Source organism: Carassius auratus, chromosome 44 (genome assembly GCF_003368295.1).
Source record: "Carassius auratus strain Wakin chromosome 44, ASM336829v1, whole genome shotgun sequence".
NCBI classification, from domain to species: Eukaryota; Metazoa; Chordata; class Actinopteri; order Cypriniformes; family Cyprinidae; genus Carassius; species Carassius auratus.
This window is the reverse complement of record NC_039286.1, coordinates 2,116,434-2,136,781: the sequence shown is the minus strand read 5'-3', so window position 1 is coordinate 2,136,781 and position 20,348 is coordinate 2,116,434. Positions and strand designations below refer to the sequence as shown.

Here is a 20,348-nt window from a genome sequence, read left to right as displayed (position 1 = left end):
AGCGCGTGCGGTTCATTGCGCCAAGAGGGGAGTGTCGTCCTTTGTTGTGCTCGAGACTGATAAAACAATGTACAGATTTACAGGCGTTCACAGAGTTTGACATACATCCCAACACAGTGAGCCAATGCCGCCTTTTGAAAGTACAGTACTGATTTTTTGTTTTAATATCTGTTATTTTGGACACGACTTAACCCATTTATTCTCAGTTTCACATGTGAGCACGTTTTTAGTCCAAAAATCTTACCTGGTTTGATATTTTTCTTCTTCCTGGTTATTAATTGTCCATTTTTATACAATGATATACAGTATTAAGCTATGTTCATAATATTATTTTTTATCAAATATGATAGTAATGGAAACAAATTGTTTTGTTTAATAAAATATTCAGAAGTCTACAATTTTCTAATTTTATTGTAAATTAAACATGATTCGGAATGCGACCACTGACATGTTTACTTTGTATTATAATCTCACTATTTATTATTAATAAATACTTTCTTTTTGCCTCTACAAAGTTGCCAAAACCATAGGGTTGAAAAATGCTCAACATTACAAATTGAATTGAAATGTGTATGAAATGGACCTCTGTTAAAAATGTGACCACTCTCATATTTACATGTATCATAATCTTAATATCTTAGTGAAACAATATTAATAATACAGTAATTTTAGACCCTTTAAAAATTAAATGTACCAAATATTGTAGTTATATATACATCTGAGGGATTGTTATGCTTGTATTATAATCTACAGAGTGGCAGATGGTTTGGTGAATAAGGTAAAAATGTACAGAAATTGTTATCACCATATTTCCCAGTTGATTATTCATAGTATATTAATTGTTTTGTATTACAAGTTTTCTGAAATGTTGTTTAAAAATGCACTTCACTTACACTTCCAGAACAGAAATCTGAACATTGGATAAAGCAAGGTTCAAAATTATTGTTTAATTTTGTTTACATATTACAGTTTTTAAAGAGAAGATTTTGGAAATCTCTTTTTAACTCCATAAATCAGAAAATATTGTAATGTACTGACATAGAATATGTACTGTAATGCAAATAGACCACGTGTATTCAAATGATCACTTAAATGTGTATTTTGTGTGTTTTCCTTCCACTAGACTGACGGAAGGCATGTTATGAAAGCAAAATAGTCCAAAATTAACTAATGCATGGGAGGAAAAAAAAAACCTTTTGCTTGTAGTTTTTTGCTTTAAATGTAAATTTGGTTACATGTTTTTTTTATTCCAGTGGCATTAATGAATGTATCTTTTCTCTCTATAACAGCTGCAAAAACCACGAGGTAGTACAAAAGATGCACGTTGTTCATTATAAACTGCACTCATTCTAAAATAACAGGCTGTTTGAAATGTGAGCAGCTACTTAACTGCCTTTGTGTAAAGAGCATGAGGACATCGGCTGTGAGTGAGCTTTTGCAAATGACGTTCAATGAGATAAAACTGGTCTGTCCACTGTCTTCCTATCTGATTCACAGCTCTCCCTAGGGAGCACCAGTTTTACACACAACCCTGTGAAAACTAGGCTTTTTATCCTCATCCATATGTATTTGAGAGAATAAAAATGGTGTTTTATTTCACACAAGTCCTCTGCGGTGCACTTATGAGTGATCAAGACAAAGAATAATCTAGAAACAGTTTATTATGCTGAACAACTTTCAGGTGTGTCCCTCTCGCACCCACACACACACACACTCCCTCTCTCTCTCTCTCTCTCTCTCACTCACACAAACACAGCCTTCCTGGAACAAGTATTGTACATCAACATACATTCATTCTAAGTTTGTGTTCAAATAAACATTTATGGCTAGTCACATCATGCTAGGTGCATGTGTACAAATCAATATTTGCTGTCCGTGTACATTGACACAATCAAAAACACACATTCATGCACGCAGACACATGAGGGCCACCCAGAGGCACAACTCCTCTGTCATGAGTTTTTACATGCACAATGTCCTACAGCATTCCCCAAATACACATCTACCCAACCTAAAACATTCATCTAACACATTACATTATATTGTCTTATATCAGAGTATAAACAATCTTTCTCCTACACACACACACTAGAAAGAGCTGAACGGGTAGCTCCGGGATGTGTTCAAAGATCATCTGGGTCAAAGGTTGGGCGCCTTGTGAATACACAAACATATACAAAGGTCTATGTACTCAAACACACACACACACACACAAGATCTGATACTGTCTTCAAGTCCTATTTAATAATGCTTGTCTCAATGAGGCTTTAAAAGCATCTTGTTGTGGACCTGTCCATATGCTTGCTCTCTTCCCAGAGCTCTGGCTGGTGCTGCACTATAGATTTCCTCCAATAGAGGGAAACAGAGTTCAAGAGATACAGACGTTGAAGCTGGTAGAACATTTCCCACAATGCAGGACTTCATCTCTCAGAGATAAGCAGCTTTTTCCCTCTGGTTTCTATCCAGCCCTGCATATGTATGAAAGAATGTACAAAAATTACAAAGAGACACAAAGTGAGGTTTCTAAAGAAATAGGCTGTGTTTGAAGTACAATACTAATAGTTGTTTTATGGTACATAGTTTCAACAGCAGAATGAACATACATGGCAAAATGAGCAGTATACAACAGAACACACTACAATTAATTCCAAATCCCAAGCACTATCAGCAGCACTTTTAACATTTTTCTTGACTTACAAATGAATGCTCAGCTAATTATTGAGGCATTTTTACACAAAATAAATGAATAAATAATAACAGATAATAAATATATGAGTGATAAAAAAGTAAACTAATAAATGAATAAATTGAAAAAAAAAATGATAAAAGAAATGAACAAATAATAACACATTTCCTGGCCATCGCTTACTTAGGGCCCTATGAAATCAGTTTTATTTTTTCCTAAATTCCGTTTTATTTTATTTTTCAAATTCCATTTTTCATTTTTCTGGATTCCGTTTTTGTTTTTTCTTCATTTGAATTTTTATCGACTCAAAATTTTTTTTGAATTGTTAAATTAAATTTTATTAATCAAAAGCATGTCTAATTATTTCAAATCAGGAAACTTATACAGTTCCACATCAAAAATTAAGTTTAGGGTCCTGTGAAATGTTGTATTTATTCATCACCATATGTTTTGTAGTTACCTAATTCATTGTTTTAGAATGACTAATTACCTAAATGCATAAAAACAACTTATTTTTTTCTCTTACAGTAGCCTTGTGAAATGTTTTTTTTTCCACCTCAGAAATCCTGTTGTGTTTTTACATTTTTCTAGTTATCAAATGAAGGCATAAAACATTAATTTAATTTATCTTTTAATTACTGAAAATTAATCAAACATTATTTTTTAGGTAAACAAAGGGCATTTACTATTTAAATTAAAACATGGAAGAAATGTTGTGTGATTATTCCTAAAAAAATAATGTTTGTTTCTTTTTAGTAGTAGTAGGCTATGTACATTCTGCTGAACAACAGTAAGGCGTTTCTGCCAAATACTTGTCTTTAAACTAAACTGGACTTTTATTTTGACGGGTTGCCGTGAATACCTTCACAGTTTTTTGAATTGAAGCTAGTTTTTCCGGATATAAGTCCATATCGTGATTTGATTTAATCTAATGACCTACTTTTTATTAATTCATTAAAATGTGACAAATTCCATGACAATCCACATTAAACTGTGAATTCCATTTTTAGGACTGTATTCTGTGATCCGTCCGCATTTACTGCATCACGGAAATCATAGGGCCCTACTTGCTGAATTAAACAAGAAAAAATGTATAACACCATGTCACTATATTTATTTATTTTTAATGTTCATATTCCATAGATCTTTCCATTATGGCATCACTTTTTGGATAATGTACTGCCTGACTCTATGGACAGGATAGCTGTGCACCCCCCCCCCCCTTTATTTTTTACATTTATTTACTGTTTTATTGAATGTAATTAGTTGGGGTTTGGTAATTGGGGTTATGATGAAATATTGCAGAATTGTATCTTGTGGCAAGTTTGTTATTTGTGCACTCTGTATTCCATGTAAACTATGAATAATAAAAATAATTTGAAATATATATAAATACCTAATATAAACAAAATACATTTTTTCAAAACAAAAAGACATTTATTTTGTAAAAGAAACTTGTTAACTAGTTTTACTGGTGTGAACAGGGTCTTCACACACTATATTTAAAAATGTATAAAACTATATTTCTAGAGACTATGAACTTTAAAAAGACTAAAATGTTTAATTTAAAAATGGTTTTGATATTTGAGAATGCATAATTTAATGTAGCTTTGTGTACTTACGTATAGATAGGCTGCAGCTGTAAGTGAGAACTCTTTTGTGAAGGCTGGTAACCATACGAGTCCAGTCCACCAGTGAAATCAACTGCAACAGAGTGAGAGAACTCAAAACTCAAGCACTTTAATGGCACTGTAATTCACTTTCAGGTTCTAACAAAAAGCAGAATTCTTACAGCTGTCCTCATCATCCAGGAAGACTTTACTGACATAGCAGGAATAAACAAATCCAAAGAGCTGAAACACAGAACAAAATATGTTCTAATCAGTCATCCTACTTCTCTGCCAAACATCCATGTGCACATACTTTTGTAACTGGAAAGAGAGATCAAATGTAAGTACTCACTGCAAGAAACACTTGCAAGGCTGAGCTGACCACCTCTATGTACTGGTAGTCTAGTAGGCAGCCACTGACCGTGATCACATGATGATCCTGAGGAGCCAATGGTGAGTCAGGCACTGGAGTAACTAAGCAACCAGGCCCATTCTCCATCCACCAGGAACGATGAAGCGATGTGTTAAATGTCATTAAGAAATCCTTGTCCTACACCAGAACACAAACAGGATTTAAAAGGCAAAAATACCCTAATCATGAACTCAACTTCGACTACTTTCTTAATCCAAATTCTTGTTTTTTCCAAAGAAAAAATGCTTCAGTTCTTTGTAATCTTTAAATATTTTAATTTAAAGATTATAAACAAGCCCTATTATCATTCTGGATAAACTCCACTATTTTGCAGGATGCCCGCTTTTCAGGATTATTACAAATCCCAAATAACAAAATCAAATAAAATGCCCTTTCTTTCATAAATACAGTAAAAAAAGGGTTTATGAATGCCGTTTTATGTTGATTCTTCAGATTAAAGAATAACAAGCATAGAATCAAACATTTAATCAGACTTTTAAGTGTATTTACACAATAACTTTTCATAGACTGGAGTCTGGACCATTGCAGTAAATCACTTACCTGTGCCAGGTGACCAACTTCCAGGTAAAAGCAGATGATAAAAGAGTTCCAGCCAACCCAGACCACAAGCCACACAGCATACTGAAAGTGACAGACATGCATACTGTATATGTGCACATATAAAAAATATATTAATGAATACATATGAGACATGTAAAGACAATGCAAATAGGAAACCAATTTTCAGCTGTAGATGCAAAATGTGGGCAGAAACAAATGTGCTCTTTTTCCTACCAGTATAAGATATCTGGAGCGGATTTGCACAGTTCCAAACACTCCCACAATGATGGCAATGATATGGAGGAAATTGGCAAGGATGGGAGCCCACTGAAATCCCAAAAAGTCAAACACCTGCCTCTGTAATGCAGCGACCTGTGAACAAACCAAGAACACTTCACATACACAACCATTTCAAGATTACAAAAATTTACACATGCATCCACAAAAAGAACAAAGAGCATCTATTATAGTCATCAAACCTTGTCCAATGTCTTTGCAGACTTCAAAATGAGCTATAAGGGGTTTATTTAGGCAAACATCAGACAGGCAAAAACAAGCTTGTGCCTGCAGACTCCCAAGTTATATTGGCAGGAAAATGGTACACAAAGTCTGGTATTGCTGGCTACTATTCCTGGCAGGAATTGACATGTGCAGCATCCATCCAAGAAACAGCCCAGTACACGACTGCACATTAATTACATGCAGGAGAGATGGACTCTGTGCCTGAAAGCTCAGATGATCTTTGTACACTCGAATGTCCATCATAGAAAAAGTACTTCACATTCTCTGCCGCTCGCATGTGGGTTTATTAAATACTTTGGCAAATTTGATGATGGAGTCTATAGACTCTGCTTTGCTATTGTGGTGGGTTAGTTTTGCCAAACCTCCAACCCTCTTATGCTTGCCTGAGTTGCATTTCTTTAAAAAAAAATACTGTAAAAAAAATAATATTGTAAAATATTATTAAAATTTAAAATATAATTTGAATATTCATTTTAAAATACAATTTATTCCTGTGATGGCAAAGCTGAATATGCACAATATTAATATCTTTCAAAAATATAAAAAATAATAATAATAATAATATTTCAAACTTTTGATGAGAAGTGCACTTTAAATAGTTAAGTTCTAACTTAATTTGTCTTATTCTGTATAGAAATCTTTTTTTATTGTTTTTTTTGGACTATCACTGAGTGTGAAAAGCCTAAGAATCTAAAGATTCAAACTGTGAGGCCCTACCTGTTATCACTGAATCAGCAGTACAGGCTGCAATGGACCATTAAACTCACTAAAGCCAATGGCAAATAAATACAAATATTGTCTCTGCACACATAGGAGCAATCCCAAAGCTCAAGGCTCAAGGCTGCAGCTGTTTCCATGGAAACTGCCTGGAGCCCCAGCTCACAGCCCTCTGAAAAAAGAGCCCCTTCCTTAGGAGCCCCCTCATCTTCACATGTGTGCTACACAAATCATGCATATGCATACATATCTGGGGCATGAAGTTTATCCAAGAAAAGTTTTGACTGGCCCTCTAAGAAATGGGAAAGAGGACACCTTCTCCCTTGGCTTCACCCCTCCCAAATCAGAACCCTGGTGTCCTGTCACACAGTCCCTCTATATATTTTTTCGCCAGGGAAAGACTAGATTTGACTTGAACATGAACAAGACTTTCTTACCAGCTGCAGGCAGCAGATGACCACCAGCGTGCACCTCCCGTCGCACCGACCCATGCTCTCGCGCTTGAGGCACGGCTTGGGCCCCGCGAGGCGTCGGGAGAAAGCGGAGTCCCCAGTGAGGTCCAGCGTCTTGCTTCACGATTATCGTTCACAACATCAAGAAGCCCACCGGGCCTCGTGCATGCTTCGGTGCGTAGATGCTTTCGGTTGGCTGCTGGTCATCCCGGATCTCCTCCGCTGAACTGTCCTAACCGAAGCGTCCTACCTACAGCCCTGTTGAGTTTCCAGATCCTAGCGAATCTGCCACACCTTCATTCTGTACCGGGTACCAAGCGCAGACAAACCCAAAATAACACAAAGAACAGAGGAAGTCAGCGAGCGCGTTTAACTGGCAGAAATGAGCATCATATGATAAACATCAGACGGAGCGCGCGCGGGTGGTGTAAGGGCGCGAGGTAAGAAAATAACGCAAATGAAATCTGGAGCGAGCACAAAGCGAGCCTTTGTGACTTACGGTGAGGTCCGGTATTCGTCTTCCCGAGCTGATGTGCCGTCAGGGGTCTCAGACTGGCGCTGTAGCTTGAGCAACCATCCTTCCGCTCCGGCTCTTTGTCAACATCGGCATCAGGAGGGTGAGCGGAGCGGGGTTTGTGGGTGGAAATCAGACACCCTCGTGCGAGCCTGCAACCCGCTCGCGCAACCGCATAGAGACGCTCACCGCGCGCTCGACACAACACACGAGGCGCTTTACAGAGCACAAAGAAAATCATCATGCGGCTATGGACACTCTTATGACAGCCTGCAAAAAAATTACTCTTTTGAAACTATTACTACGTTGTGACAAAAAAAACCCTACACACTACATTCGTAATAAGACTAGTTACTTATTTGTTGATTACACGTTATACGTTATTCACATGGTGACATGGCAAAAACGTAAACAGTAATAATATATTTTATTGAGTTTATTTTGGTTGTTGGGTTTCACAAATATTTAATGTAACATTTTTTAAGTTAAGTTTTTATGAACCCCCTTAAGTCCCCCCATGAACCCAAAACTTTGACGGAATGTTTAATGCACTCGATGTTGTTAATAACAATGACTACAATAAACTTTCTTTCTCTTTACATTTTATATCAAAACGGTACAAAATTACCGTATTTGAATCAATGTGATGAACAGTTCAAAAGTTATCTAAGTTTATAGGCTACTGTATGTGGAGCCCAATCCACGTTGAAAAGCCAAGTTTCAAATTCTGATAAAGTCTTGTGGATTTTATTTGAACCATTAAAATGAAATAAAAAGATAAGTGTCCAAATGAAGATTTTAAGCTAGTTCATTACACTGATCACTCCTTTGTAAAAAAACAAAACAAACAAAAAAACAAGAAAAATGATTAGATGTTTTTGTTTATCTTATTATCATACATCTAATTCTATAACTGTATTTCTTATATCGTTTTGGATAACATGGGTCATTCTTTTCCAGTTATTAACTGGATATACACAAACTGACAGTGCACATAATTCTAGAAACAGGTTTATTAAAAATCATAACAAAAAGCCATCATTCAACATGTTTACCCTGCAGTTGGTCATAGCGGTTTTCAAATCAAACACTGTTGGTAAAAGTCCAAATCATATCCCCCTCTACCCATCCTCTTCTCACGCTCACATTCAGACAGTCACATAAACAACATTCGCTCACACAAACACACAGTTATTGAATCTCTCCGATGTAAAGACGCTTATCACTGGATCCAGAGAGAACTGTGGGAGACATAAAATAATGGAATCACACATGGAGCCGAAATGGGTAAACAGTATGGGAGGAATGTGCTCCTTTTTCAATTCCGGATATGTATAATATTTTAATAAAAATGTATTTTACCAATTGGTTCTTCTGGATGGAAAACAACCTCATTCACCGACCCAGCATGACCAGGGAGCTTATAAAGGATCCTACGGGATGTTGTGTCCCAAATATACACAAACCTACAGCACAAACACATCACATTAACCTCAGACATAATCATACTGTGCAAACACTGCATAACCCACAAAAAAACACCCATACCTGTCAGCAGAACCAGCTGCAATCTTACTCCCATCAGGAGACCAAGAGCATCGGAGAAGATTCTAAAACACACACACAAAAATAAACTTTTTGTAAAATATATTACCTTTGGCCTGGCAGTATGAACTACCAGATCAGCATCAGTAATGTTCATAAGAATGAACTGATACATTTTTTTTTGTAAATATACAGAGAGGATTGTGCTTACCTTCTCAAAGTTATGGACATTTCCCTGAAAGATCTTCACACACCTCTCCTTTGGTGCAAATGGACGGATATCCCAGACACGCACTGTTCCAGACACACACAGAAAATCACGATATGTAGAAGATGTACACAGTCATGCACACAATAATAACAGGTACACATACACTACCATTTAAAAGTTCAGTGTCAGTAAAATATATGCAGATATTTTCAGAAATTAAAGCTGCAGTAGGTAACTTTTGTAAAAATATATATTTTTTACATATTTGTTAAACCTGTCATTATGTCCTGACAGTAGAATATGAGACAGATAATCTGTGAAAAAAAAATCAAGCTCCTCTGGCTCCTCCCAGTGGTCCTATTGCCATTTTTCAGTTACAGACCGCTCCTGGTAAGAAACAACCAATCAGAGCTGCGGTCCGTAACTTTGTTTGTGTTCAAAATGTAGAAAAATGTATATAATAAGCGAGTACACCATGAATACATTTTCCAAACCGTGTTTTTAGCTTGTCCTGAATCACTAGGGTACACCTATAATAAGTGTTTATATTCAGACTATTTTAGATTGCTTCGGGGATACCGCGGCGGAGTAACCCACTACCTTTGTGATTCTTCATAGACATAAACAGAGAGAAGTAGTTCCGGCTACGATGTTCTTCCGCAAGACGCAAGCAGTTCTGTTTATTAACCGCTAGAGCGTCAAAAGTTACCTACCGCAGCTTTAATTATGTATTCAGCATATAAGTCACGTTTTTTTTAATTTATAAGAAATGTTTCTTAAGCACCAAATCAGCAAATCAGAATGATTTCTGAAGAACCATGTGACACTGAAGACTGGAGTAAGTATGCTAACAATTCTGATTTGCCATCACAGAAAAACATAAATACATTACAGTTTTCAAACACATTAAAAAAAAAAAGAAAAAAAATTCTGACCCCTATCCTTTGCACACAAGAATTTATGCTTACCGCTGTTATCCATTGAGTTAGACAGAAGGTAGGATCCGTCTGCACTGAGACTCAGACCGGTCACAGAGTCTCCATGACCCTGCATACTGTAAATCAGTTTGTTCTGTCTGAGGTCCCATACCTACAACACAAAACACATACACACAGCATTAAATATAGGTCCAAACATATTCGGACACAAGAGCCCAGACATCAGTTGCAGAGTATTTGTAGAACACAAACCTTTATGTCGTTGTCGATGCCTCCTGAGATGATCTGGTCACTAGTGTCATTAAATGATACACTGAGAACCTGATATGTGTTCTGGAAAGTGTGAACAGAGGCCTTCTTCCTGATGTCCCACAGCTAAAATAACACATGAACAGTTCAAATTCTCTCATGTTTTATCTAGACATTTCAATCAACAACAAAAATGAATGATAAACAGCAACCTAAAGACTCACTGTAACAACTATCAAACATGATCAGGATCCAGACATCAAAATGTATTTTATTTAATGACTATATGCCTGTTCATACAAGACAGGACAGCAGAGATTTTAAACAGAAATGGGAATGGGTCGGGCTCACAAACCAGGTTGCATTGGAATGAATTTCCCCTTGAGCACAACAGTTTGACAGACAATTTTCAGTTTCTCTTTAAACAATAAGGGCCTGTTTTCTTTGAAAACTGAGGTGTAGCAATTGAAAGGTGGTGGTGGCATAATGGTTAAAAGATCAAAGCTAAAATCTGGATCTAAGGAAGGATAGAGGAAGGATACAGAACAATTGCTGTACTGCCATCAACATACTTAACCTCTAACAAATGACACATGGTGACATGGCATGCAGGTGAACAGGTATAATATTTTTATTGATACATTTGATGTGCTCTATGTATGTGCACTGGTCAAAGTTTATGTGAATAAAAGCCTATAATAAATCAGTTGTGCTATATAAAGCGATAATTTCTGTTCAGAAGGCTTGGATTAATCCACTTGATTCATATGGGTTACATTTACTATGTCTATTTATAATATTTGAAGCATGAAAATTTTGGTTGCAAAGACTTTTAAAGAACTAAATCAATGTAGCATGATACTGAATTTATAACAGGAATGAAAACGCTTTCCAAAAAGGTATTCAGTAGACAAAAACACCACAAAAAAGGGTTGGGAGTTGTGAAAGTTAAACTATGTAATAGTATATGTATAGATAGATTATACTATGTATAGTCTTCATTATTGACAGAAATCTGCTTATGTTTATATCTCTGACTATCGTTGATACACGATACTATCATCTATCGGCACAACCCTACTATATACAGTGCGTGCCATTGTAAAGACTGTAAGTCTATCGCTTATGTTACATTCAATATGGTGTCTAACCTAATTAAGGTCTACCGGATAGACAAAAATGATGAGATAACATTTAATATGTCTTCATTTGTTTTCCAAAATATGGGTTTGGAATGAAACGAGCAGGAGTAATGACAAATGTTCATTTTTGGGTGAACTATACCTTTAATTTTATAGCCATGTTTTAACTCAACATTTAATGCTGTAGCTGCTCTTCCACTATATCCTTTCCCTAATCAAAAATGTTACAATTTTAATAGAGCTTTTTTTTCTCTCAAAGTCAGAGTTTCGAGTCTAGACTGAATTGAATTTACCTTTACAGTTCCATCATCACTGCCCGTACAGGCCAGCTGTGGTCCACGCCGAGCCGGAAAACATGAGTTCACAAAGGACGTGTGTCCTTTCAGACGCTTCACACGCTCCCCTGTCTCACTGTCCCACACACACACCGTCTTGTCTGTACTGGCTGAAAAGAGCAGACTGGAGGACACAAACACACACTTAGTATGTGACAGAATGTTCATTTATAGAAGAATATATAACCTACAGTATACTATAAACATTTAAAATGACAGTGTAAATGATTAATTAATTTTGTCTTTTACACAAACGCACCTGCCATCAGTGTTATAATGAAGCTCCATCACAGCTCCACTGTGGCCTTTAAGTGTTGCGTAGTTATCACAGTCTCCATATACATTCCACAGCACTACAAGAACATGGACATTAGACACAATCACCGAAAGCAATTAAAACACACATGGGAATAATTACATCAATACTACAAACACATAAAAAAATAATAATAATAACATGTATATAATAATAAAATACCAAATGTCATGTGACTCACAGATGAGGCGGTCATATCCAGAGGAGGCTAATGTGGCTCCATTAGGGTGAAATTTGCAGCAGTATACTTCACCTTCATGACCAGAGAGCAGCATTATAGGAGCCTGCAGACTGGAGCTGCGCGGGGGGCCCTGACATGAACACAAACAGACACACACACACACACAGAGAGAGAGAGAGATTAATGCTGGTTTATGCATGCGCTGTTATAAATACTCAAAGATGATGAAGCTTCCCCTCAACCATGCACCCACTAAACTTTGACTGCAGATGGCAATGTATTTTTGGAATCGAAAATCCTTCTCATTTGCTTCTATGCACAATATGTTTTAAATTCATTGTTGTCTCTTTTTTTGTTGATGTTAATTGTGGGGTTAAGTGTGTATAATGCTTAAACTTGCATAAACACATTGTAATAATAAAAATAATAGGACATGTTTTGGTTGTGAGCAACTCTGTTTTTGAATGAATCTGCTGAAAGAATGATTAAATGACTCAGTCATAATGCTTGTCTCTGTAACATTCGTGATGTAAGATTCAGACATTTATCAATGAAAAATATTCATAGTTTAAGACCTCTCTCACTTTTATGGGAAAATGTACTTTTTGGCTTCACTACATGTTTTAAAGAGGGTGACGAGTTTAGTCAAATATTTCTACTTACTATGCAATCATATAATAATTACTGTTAATAGGTGTTCACCGTCTGGTTGACAGTCTTGTATTAATTTTTCTGAAAATTCCTGTCATATGCACATAAACTGATCACCACATATAAGCTACCACTAAATATTGTAGACTTAATTTTCTATAAAGTTGCTTAGCAATGATTTGTGTTGTAAAAAGCGCTATACAAACAAAATTGAATTTAATTGAATTCAAAAGATTAAAATCAGTAGGATGAGCCAAAGTCCCATAAATACAATACAGCCAGCATACAACAGACAGCTTGGTCCCCAGGCTAGCTAGTCTTTTCCTTCGAATTCAGCTCTCAGTCTGGAAGTCGAGTTTGGCTCCTAACCCTACGGTTGTGGGTTTGAGTCTCGGGCTGGCAATACCCCAACTGCTCTCTGGGCACTGCAGCACAAACGGCTGCCTACTGCTCGGGTGTCAGTTCACTTTGGATGGGTTAAATGCAGAACACGAATTCTGAGTATGGGTCAACATACTTGGCTGTACGTCACGTCACAAAGTCTTATTTACCATAGCAGAGAGCTGCTGGGACTGCGCGGCTGCCACCAGCTCTGTCCGGGGCCTCTTCACTCCGGCGGGAACCACTGCCATCTCTGCGCCGCGCTTCTTCGGTTCGATCATTGTTGTGAAAAATACTCAAACCCCTACGATAAATGAAAAACGATCAAAACTATCGGCTTCTTTTCAAATGAATGATTTCAAGCCACCAACCACTACAGAGCTACACACGCTCGCCGAGTAAAACACATCCGGTAACATGAAGGCTTCTGATTGGCTGGCTCACGCACAACGCGATCTTATTGGTTACTGTTTAATCTCTGAACCGGAAGACAATGCACTGCCACTCACTGACGGAACTCATGTTTCATCCAAACAAGGGGAACGCACTGCTCGAAATGTATTTACGTTTTGCTTTGGGATGTTTTGTAGCGTAGTAACCTAGCTCTCGGCATTAACATTTTATTTTACAATTATTATTTTCTTTATTGGATAATGATTTTTGTAATTTAAACTGCGACGATTTAGCACGTCCACTTTACACTCATCTTGTAGATTATTTTCAAATTACGGTAAACCTTCCTAGACATAAAAAGAAATAATAATCTCTCCTAGATCTGACCCGCAGTCCATCGGGTAAGTACATTGATCTTTGCATATTCTAATCTGGCGTGAGATGCATTACATAAACACTAACGATGGCATCTTCAGATTTAGTTTTGTTTCATGCTTCAGCATGACTAGTTAGCAGACTAGCTACAGACAGATGGCAAACCTCATGTGTACCTCTGTAGGTGTGATGGCAGAGGAGCAGATGAGAGAGCCAGCTGGTCTGGATGGCCTGCCTCCTATGTACAGCATTGTGAAGGGAGAGGTTAGATCAACATGCAGAATACAAATCACATCAAAAAGTCCAAATATCGATTTATTTACCTTCTTGTTTTCTTATTTACTAGGTAGTTTCTGTCACAACATATGGTGCTTTTGTTAAGATTCCAGGATACAGAAAACAAGGTACGGTTGGAGAGTTAACAAGATGTGTGCTAATGAAGATGAACACACACATATTTTTGTTTATTTTTGTTTGATATTGGCAGGTCTGGTTCATAAGAGTGAGATGTCATCCTGTCGGGTGGAGAACCCAGCTGAAATTGTTGATGTAGGGGAACAAGTGTGGATAAAAGTAATCGGCAGAGAGGTACATTCAGTTTGCATGTATGCTAATACAACAATATCAGTGTCATTTTATACTGTTACCAACATATTTACATTGCATATACTAAAAGATACATTTATGCTGTGATTTTACATGTAGGACTGAATGAAGATGGGTTTAGTGTCCTTAGAATTCAGAAACAGTATTTTAATCATACTTTTTGATTTCCATTCACTATCAGATGAGAGATGATAAAGTAAAACTGTCCTTCTCTATGAAGTGTGTCAATCAAGGCACTGGGCGGGACCTAGACCCCAACAATGTTATGGCAGAGTAAGTGGTTTTATGGTACATGAGTGCTTTGTTTGAGCAAACCAAACCTTGTACTTATAGGAAGTTAAGTATTTTTATTCATAACCATACCAAATTGTGCGTAAATAAATATTCACACAGACAGGATGAACGTCGCCGGAGACAGTTTAGAGATCATACTGAGCAGAAGATCACGCTGGAGGCTGTGCTCAACACCACATGCAAAAAGTGTGGCTGCAGAGGTATGAAGCCCGAGGTTGTCAATCTGAACCAGTTCCAGTTTACATTAGACTTTTGCCCCATTACAAACAGCATATTTTTATCTTAAATTCGACCCTAATGGTATTTCAACAAGATTCAGCCATATTAAAATAATATGTTTTTCTTCAGTACCTTGACTTAAGTACATGTTTTTGTAAAATAAAGACAATCTACTGAAAAACAACTCTAACTCAGATTATATGAAGGGCCGTGCTAGTGATGTTACTTACTTACATTTCTTTGTTTCTGATTGTCATTTTTGTAGTTACAATGTCTTTCAAAAGTTTGGGGTCAGATTTTTAAAATGTGTTTTAAATAAGTCTCTTATGCTCACCAAGGCTGCGTTTCTTTGTAAAAAAAATGTATAAAATAAAAACACAGTCAATTGTGAAATGTTATTTAAATAACTTTTCTATTTTAATACTAACTTAGTACTTTTATACTCTAACTTTAACACTCACTATTCTAATTCTATTCTTTAAAAAATCTAACTACCTTTCTAATCTTTTTGTATTCTATTTTCTTTTCATTTATTATGCAATTGTATATGTATGTGTGTGTGTATGTGTAAAGACCTCTAACTAGCTTGCTCTATTCTTTTATTCTATCTGTTTTCTTTTTATTTATTATATTAGTTAAAATCCCATGCTACGTGTACTGTGTTAACCTAACTGAGACTTGTTATATCACTTATATATCATTGCTCTTATTGTTGTTTTTGATTGCTTCCACTGTCTTCATCTGTAAGTCGCTTTGGATAAAAGCGTCTGCTAAATGAATAAATGTAAATGTAATACATTTTATAATGTAATTTATTCCTTTGATGACAATGCTGAGATTTTAGCTTCATTACTCCAGTCTTCATTGTCACATGATCCTTCACAAATCATTCTAATATAATGATTTGTTGCACAAGAAATATTTCTTAATACTATTAATGTTGAAAACCGTCATGTTGCTTAATATTTTTGTGTAAATTGTGATACATTGAGTGTAATCCCTGAACATCTGTTATGACTGTTTAAGTCATAAGTAATGACTTGTATGTCTGTATTGTAAGGTCACTTTGCAAAGGACTGCTTCTCCAAGCCTGGACTGCAGTACAGTTTAGTGCCAGAAGAAGAGGAGGAGCAGCCACCACCAACCACTCAGCAAACCCAGTCAGAGCCACAGAAACGTAAAAAGGTACAGCAAAATGATTGCACCAGATGACATGCTGGCAGTAAGCGGTTGTGTAACCCTGCTCTTGTTTTACTTGTCCATTTGCTTGGTCATGATGCCCCTTTGCATTTCTCCTGCAGGAAAAGAAGTCTAAAAAAGAAAAGAAGAAAAAGAAAGAGAAGAAAAGAGACCACTCTTCATCTGATAGCTGCGATGAAGACGCCAAACGGCCAAGGCATTCACACGCACACTCAGAAAAGAAGAAAAAACACAAGAAACACAAACACAAGACAAAGTGATCATTTTGGTTTGCGAAATAGTTGTGGTATGCATGTATAAGCTTGTGAAAGAACAGGTTTTATTTTTTTGCATGTACATCAAGATTAAATCTATCTAAAAGATTTTGCAATGTATTTTTTTTCAATGTTTTTGTTGATGTTTGGCCATTAAAAGTAACTGGCTTCACGTGTGAAGGTTAAAAGATTCACTGCGCAACCTCCAACTGGCCTTTCACCCAGAAACACACAGACACATGGAGCTGGAAATGTTGACAATAAATTGCACACGGTCAGTTTGGAGCAAATGTCATTTATTGCAGACCAAAGGCTTATGCCATAACACTGACTGAAGAAGCATATTACACACCCAGTGTATGAGCTCAAATACAGACATCTGGAGGTATGAGGTTGGAATTTCATTTAGTTTTTTGAGGAACGGTGCAAATGAAATGGAAGACCACCACAGAAAAACCATTGGAAATGTACAAAACCACTGATGAGGACGGGTTGTGACCGAGGTTTCTCTTTATTCCCCTTTCACATAGTGTCGTGTGGATACAACATCACCAAGCGTCAATGTCTGTTAATAAAAGAGAGAAGTTAGTCTGTTGATGCTGATTCATTCACTCAAACACCCATAAATATTGGCAGAAGTAATTAACAAATGAGCAGCAAAATATTCTGTTCCCAGCCAAAAGAGGCACTTTCTGTAAGTACACAATACTGACCAGAGTGAGGTTGTTGTCACTGACATCTCGGACCAGGGTCGTCTCTTTATCGTCCCATTTCTGAACATGAACCAATTTGCCTCCATCCAAAGTTACCACAGACTGATGGACAAACAGAAGCAGCAGGGGAAAGGTAATAAGACAAAGAGTTCTTAATTGGAAAACAGTATTATTTTTTCTCTTGCTACCCAGGAGCAGCATTGAGTGGCGTTTCTATGTCTACATTTATGATTGACCCGATGAATCTCATGGGATAGGTCAATCTCCCACAGGGGCTTCAAAGAAACCCTTGTATCCCACCAACAAGACCCTATTGTGTTATCCAAGATGAGCTTAAATGTTTTTCACCCAATTTACAATTTTAGATTTTATTACCTTGACTTTACGGTCATCTGCAGTGGTCTCGTCAAACTCCTCTCCCAGTTTGAATTTGATTTCTGTGGTTTTGAAAGTGCTGACGGTCTTAAGTGAAATGACGTCGCCTTCCATGGAAATGATAGTTGTGGGCTTGGTCATACAGCCAACCTGACGCGTGGCAAAGCCCACGCCTGATAAATAAACACAACACACACACACTTTATCATTTAAGTCATTTCAACATTCCAGATGCAGAGAAATTTAATAAAAGGGACCACCATTTATTAGAAAAAATGCAAATGAAGAAAGCATCTGCATATCTTAAGGGCTGAGTAATAATTAAACAAAGATTGCATATACATATTCAGGGGTTAGTCACGAATGAAAACATATGGAATGGTCAAATCAGCACATTTGCAGTTTTGGGAGAATGCAGCAATTACTATTGAATTGTTCAGCAAATACTGTGAGGGAGAATGTGTGTAAATACAGATGGGGCAGACTATTCTTTGACCACAGATAAAGAGCAGAAAATCAGGGCTCATTGCAGTTCGCTGAAGAGCAGTGAATTTGAAAGCGGTTGGTCGAAAGAAAAAAAACCCCACACTTGCCTCCCTCCTTCCTCTATCACCATAGTGTTGCAAGCTGATTGATTTTTTCCGCCTCATCTTCCACTCTTAAGCTACACGTCACTCAACACTATTTCAAAATCACAAATACTACACAACTGGCTAAAAACGACCAACAATCATCTGAGATACATATCCATATGTTTTGTGTAAAAAAACATCAAGGTTGCGATATAGTTTCAAATTCAGTAAGGAAGTATGTACATGTAATTTTTTTCTCAAAAATCAAGTTGGCAAAATAAAGGGCTCATTGTATTTTATACAAAAGAACCACAGTAGCTCTACAGTCAGTCTACATACACTACAGCAAGAATCTGGTGGTGTGTGTGAAAACACGTGTGTGATGTTCTTCGAGGGAGACCCTCCCTGCACCACATGCACCACATGCACTCCATCTTAAACATACCCATGCACACCCATAGCAGCACACATGCACCTGCAAAATAAATGCTCCTCAGATCACATTTCCTACTCTGAAGCTATCAGAAACACAAAACCAAATGACATGTGCTTACACGTATCAAAAGGCACACCCTGTATTTAGCAGGAAAGCAATACACACCACATACATCCACAGCACTCACCCCCTCCTTACTTACCAAGGGCTTTCATGTAGTCATCAAAATTTTTGCTCTCCTTTAAGTTCCATGTGCCAACAAAAATGTCTGCCATGTTTAGAGCTGAGTGAGAGAACAAGAGGAAAGAATGAGAGCGAGAAAAAAAGAGTGAGTGAGAGAGGAGGGTAAGACAACCACACTGAGCTCCTGCAATCTTACTGGTTGATTTAAAACTGCTGTTTGTGATGTCATACCACTACAAGCTTGGGGGGTGGATGAGGGAGGAGCAATGTCTGGAGAGAAGAGAAGAGATGAGATGACAGACGGGCGGCGGGGGGGGGGGGGGGGGGGGGCTCGGAGAGATGGGGAGATGGGAATCTTAGGAGAATCAATTATGAGAGATAGACTAGTGAAAGATAAGGAAGTCAAAATCGCTGCAAGACGTGAAAACATTTCACTTTCTTTAGAGTATCCATATGAATTTGACGTGAAAAACATCTGCTAAATGAATAAATGTAAATGTATTGGTCCAAAATTGGCTCCAAATTTGGCCTCTAAAGAAAGACTCGATTTGGGATGGACTTATAAAGATAAGCCAATAGTTACATTAAAAAACAATAAATGGCTGATATTAAAATTCTATAATATTTGTGTCATTAAATTAAAAAACTAAAATACTTTAAAATGCTACAAGTAAATTTAATTAAACAAAACAACATTATAATATACAAATTTAAAAAGGATGTTCATTTTGAGATTTGCTAAAGATTATATTTAATAGCATTGTTAAACTGTTCATCTTTTAAAAAATAACTTTAAATGAAAGCAAAGATAATCTAAATAGGGCAAGTGAGCATACACTAAATATCCACTATACTAAAATAAATTGTGTTTTCGCTCAGAAATTGCTATTAAATTTCACAAACAAACAACAATTAAAAAGAAATGGCTGCATTATACTAATGAAGTACATTTTTAATGTAAAATGTACTCCAGTAATCTTTATTTACAGTCTAACGTTAACTTAATTTTTTTTTATAGAAAATAAAATATCTAACTTTACTTTTCTGAGCAAGTATCTACAATTACATTTAATCAAATGGTCTGAAGTTGATTTTTAGTGAATGGATAAAGTCAGTTCCTCTTTCATGTTAATTTTGCTAATGAAAAACCTAAAAAAATGTCTTTTATTTTTTTTTATATGTGTGCTACTGTTGTTATATAAAATAAAAATCATTTTGTTTGCTATTTTGCTCTTAACATTTATTCATTTAGCAGATGGTTTTTATCGAACGTGACTTCCAATTGAGGAACATTCTAAGCATTAT

General features: G+C 36.6%; 4 protein-coding genes across 4 annotated transcripts; 1 reads left to right on the top strand and 3 right to left on the bottom strand.

The window, feature by feature from the left end:
- Positions 1–1,641: 1,641 nt before the first annotated feature.
- On the bottom strand, positions 1,642–7,812 carry LOC113062105 (sodium/potassium-transporting ATPase subunit beta-1-interacting protein 1-like). The gene is made up of 8 exons (XM_026231706.1): positions 7,460–7,812; positions 6,946–7,261; positions 5,504–5,641; positions 5,270–5,350; positions 4,649–4,846; positions 4,479–4,539; positions 4,309–4,390; positions 1,642–2,468 (listed from the first exon to the last, which is right to left on the bottom strand). Exons 2-8 carry the CDS (start codon positions 6,997–6,999, stop codon positions 2,459–2,461), a joined length of 624 nt encoding a protein of 207 aa, XP_026087491.1. The 5' UTR covers positions 7,000–7,261; positions 7,460–7,812; the 3' UTR covers positions 1,642–2,458.
- Positions 7,813–8,469: 657 nt separating this feature from the next.
- Positions 8,470–13,852, bottom strand: LOC113062103 (U5 small nuclear ribonucleoprotein 40 kDa protein). The gene is made up of 10 exons (XM_026231703.1): positions 13,594–13,852; positions 12,392–12,521; positions 12,154–12,247; positions 11,853–12,018; positions 10,421–10,543; positions 10,199–10,319; positions 9,231–9,313; positions 9,023–9,084; positions 8,837–8,940; positions 8,470–8,715 (listed from the first exon to the last, which is right to left on the bottom strand). Exons 1-10 carry the CDS (start codon positions 13,702–13,704, stop codon positions 8,666–8,668), a joined length of 1,044 nt encoding a protein of 347 aa, XP_026087488.1. The 5' UTR covers positions 13,705–13,852; the 3' UTR covers positions 8,470–8,665.
- A 78-nt stretch (positions 13,853–13,930) lies between these two features.
- zcchc17 (zinc finger, CCHC domain containing 17) lies at positions 13,931–16,873 on the top strand. Its single transcript, XM_026231704.1, has 8 exons — positions 13,931–14,217; positions 14,376–14,455; positions 14,538–14,595; positions 14,679–14,779; positions 14,979–15,070; positions 15,191–15,291; positions 16,371–16,495; positions 16,612–16,873. Exons 2-8 carry the CDS (start codon positions 14,381–14,383, stop codon positions 16,768–16,770), a joined length of 711 nt encoding a protein of 236 aa, XP_026087489.1. The 5' UTR covers positions 13,931–14,217; positions 14,376–14,380; the 3' UTR covers positions 16,771–16,873.
- A 170-nt stretch (positions 16,874–17,043) lies between these two features.
- On the bottom strand, positions 17,044–19,240 carry LOC113062106 (fatty acid-binding protein, heart). The gene is made up of 4 exons (XM_026231707.1): positions 19,063–19,240; positions 17,853–18,025; positions 17,478–17,579; positions 17,044–17,329 (listed from the first exon to the last, which is right to left on the bottom strand). The coding sequence occupies exons 1-4, from the start codon at positions 19,133–19,135 to the stop codon at positions 17,276–17,278; spliced, it is 402 nt and encodes a 133-aa protein (XP_026087492.1). The 5' UTR covers positions 19,136–19,240; the 3' UTR covers positions 17,044–17,275.
- Between the last annotated feature and the right edge of the window lie 1,108 nt (positions 19,241–20,348).

Coding starts and splice junctions, on each gene's coding strand:
- LOC113062105 (XM_026231706.1), bottom strand. CDS start 6,999: ATGGGTCGGTGCGACGGGAGGTGCACGCTGGTGGTCATCTGCTGCCTG. Junction 5,642..6,945: donor TCATCTGCTGCCTGCAGCTG/GTAAGAAAGTCT, acceptor GTTTGTTCACAG/GTCGCTGCATTACAGAGGCA. Junction 4,540..4,648: donor CCTTGCAAGTGTTTCTTGCA/GTGAGTACTTAC, acceptor TCTGTGTTTCAG/CTCTTTGGATTTGTTTATTC.
- LOC113062103 (XM_026231703.1), bottom strand. CDS start 13,704: ATGATCGAACCGAAGAAGCGCGGCGCAGAGATGGCAGTGGTTCCCGCC. Junction 9,314..10,198: donor TAACTCAATGGATAACAGCG/GTAAGCATAAAT, acceptor TGTCTGGAACAG/TGCGTGTCTGGGATATCCGT. Junction 9,085..9,230: donor ATGTCCATAACTTTGAGAAG/GTAAGCACAATC, acceptor TGTGTGTTTTAG/AATCTTCTCCGATGCTCTTG.
- zcchc17 (XM_026231704.1), top strand. CDS start 14,381: ATGGCAGAGGAGCAGATGAGAGAGCCAGCTGGTCTGGATGGCCTGCCT. Junction 14,456..14,537: donor ACAGCATTGTGAAGGGAGAG/GTTAGATCAACA, acceptor CTTATTTACTAG/GTAGTTTCTGTCACAACATA. Junction 15,071..15,190: donor CCCAACAATGTTATGGCAGA/GTAAGTGGTTTT, acceptor ATATTCACACAG/ACAGGATGAACGTCGCCGGA.
- LOC113062106 (XM_026231707.1), bottom strand. CDS start 19,135: ATGGCAGACATTTTTGTTGGCACATGGAACTTAAAGGAGAGCAAAAAT. Junction 17,580..17,852: donor CAGATGACCGTAAAGTCAAG/GTAATAAAATCT, acceptor TTTGTCCATCAG/TCTGTGGTAACTTTGGATGG. Junction 17,330..17,477: donor GTGACAACAACCTCACTCTG/GTCAGTATTGTG, acceptor TTTTATTAACAG/ACATTGACGCTTGGTGATGT.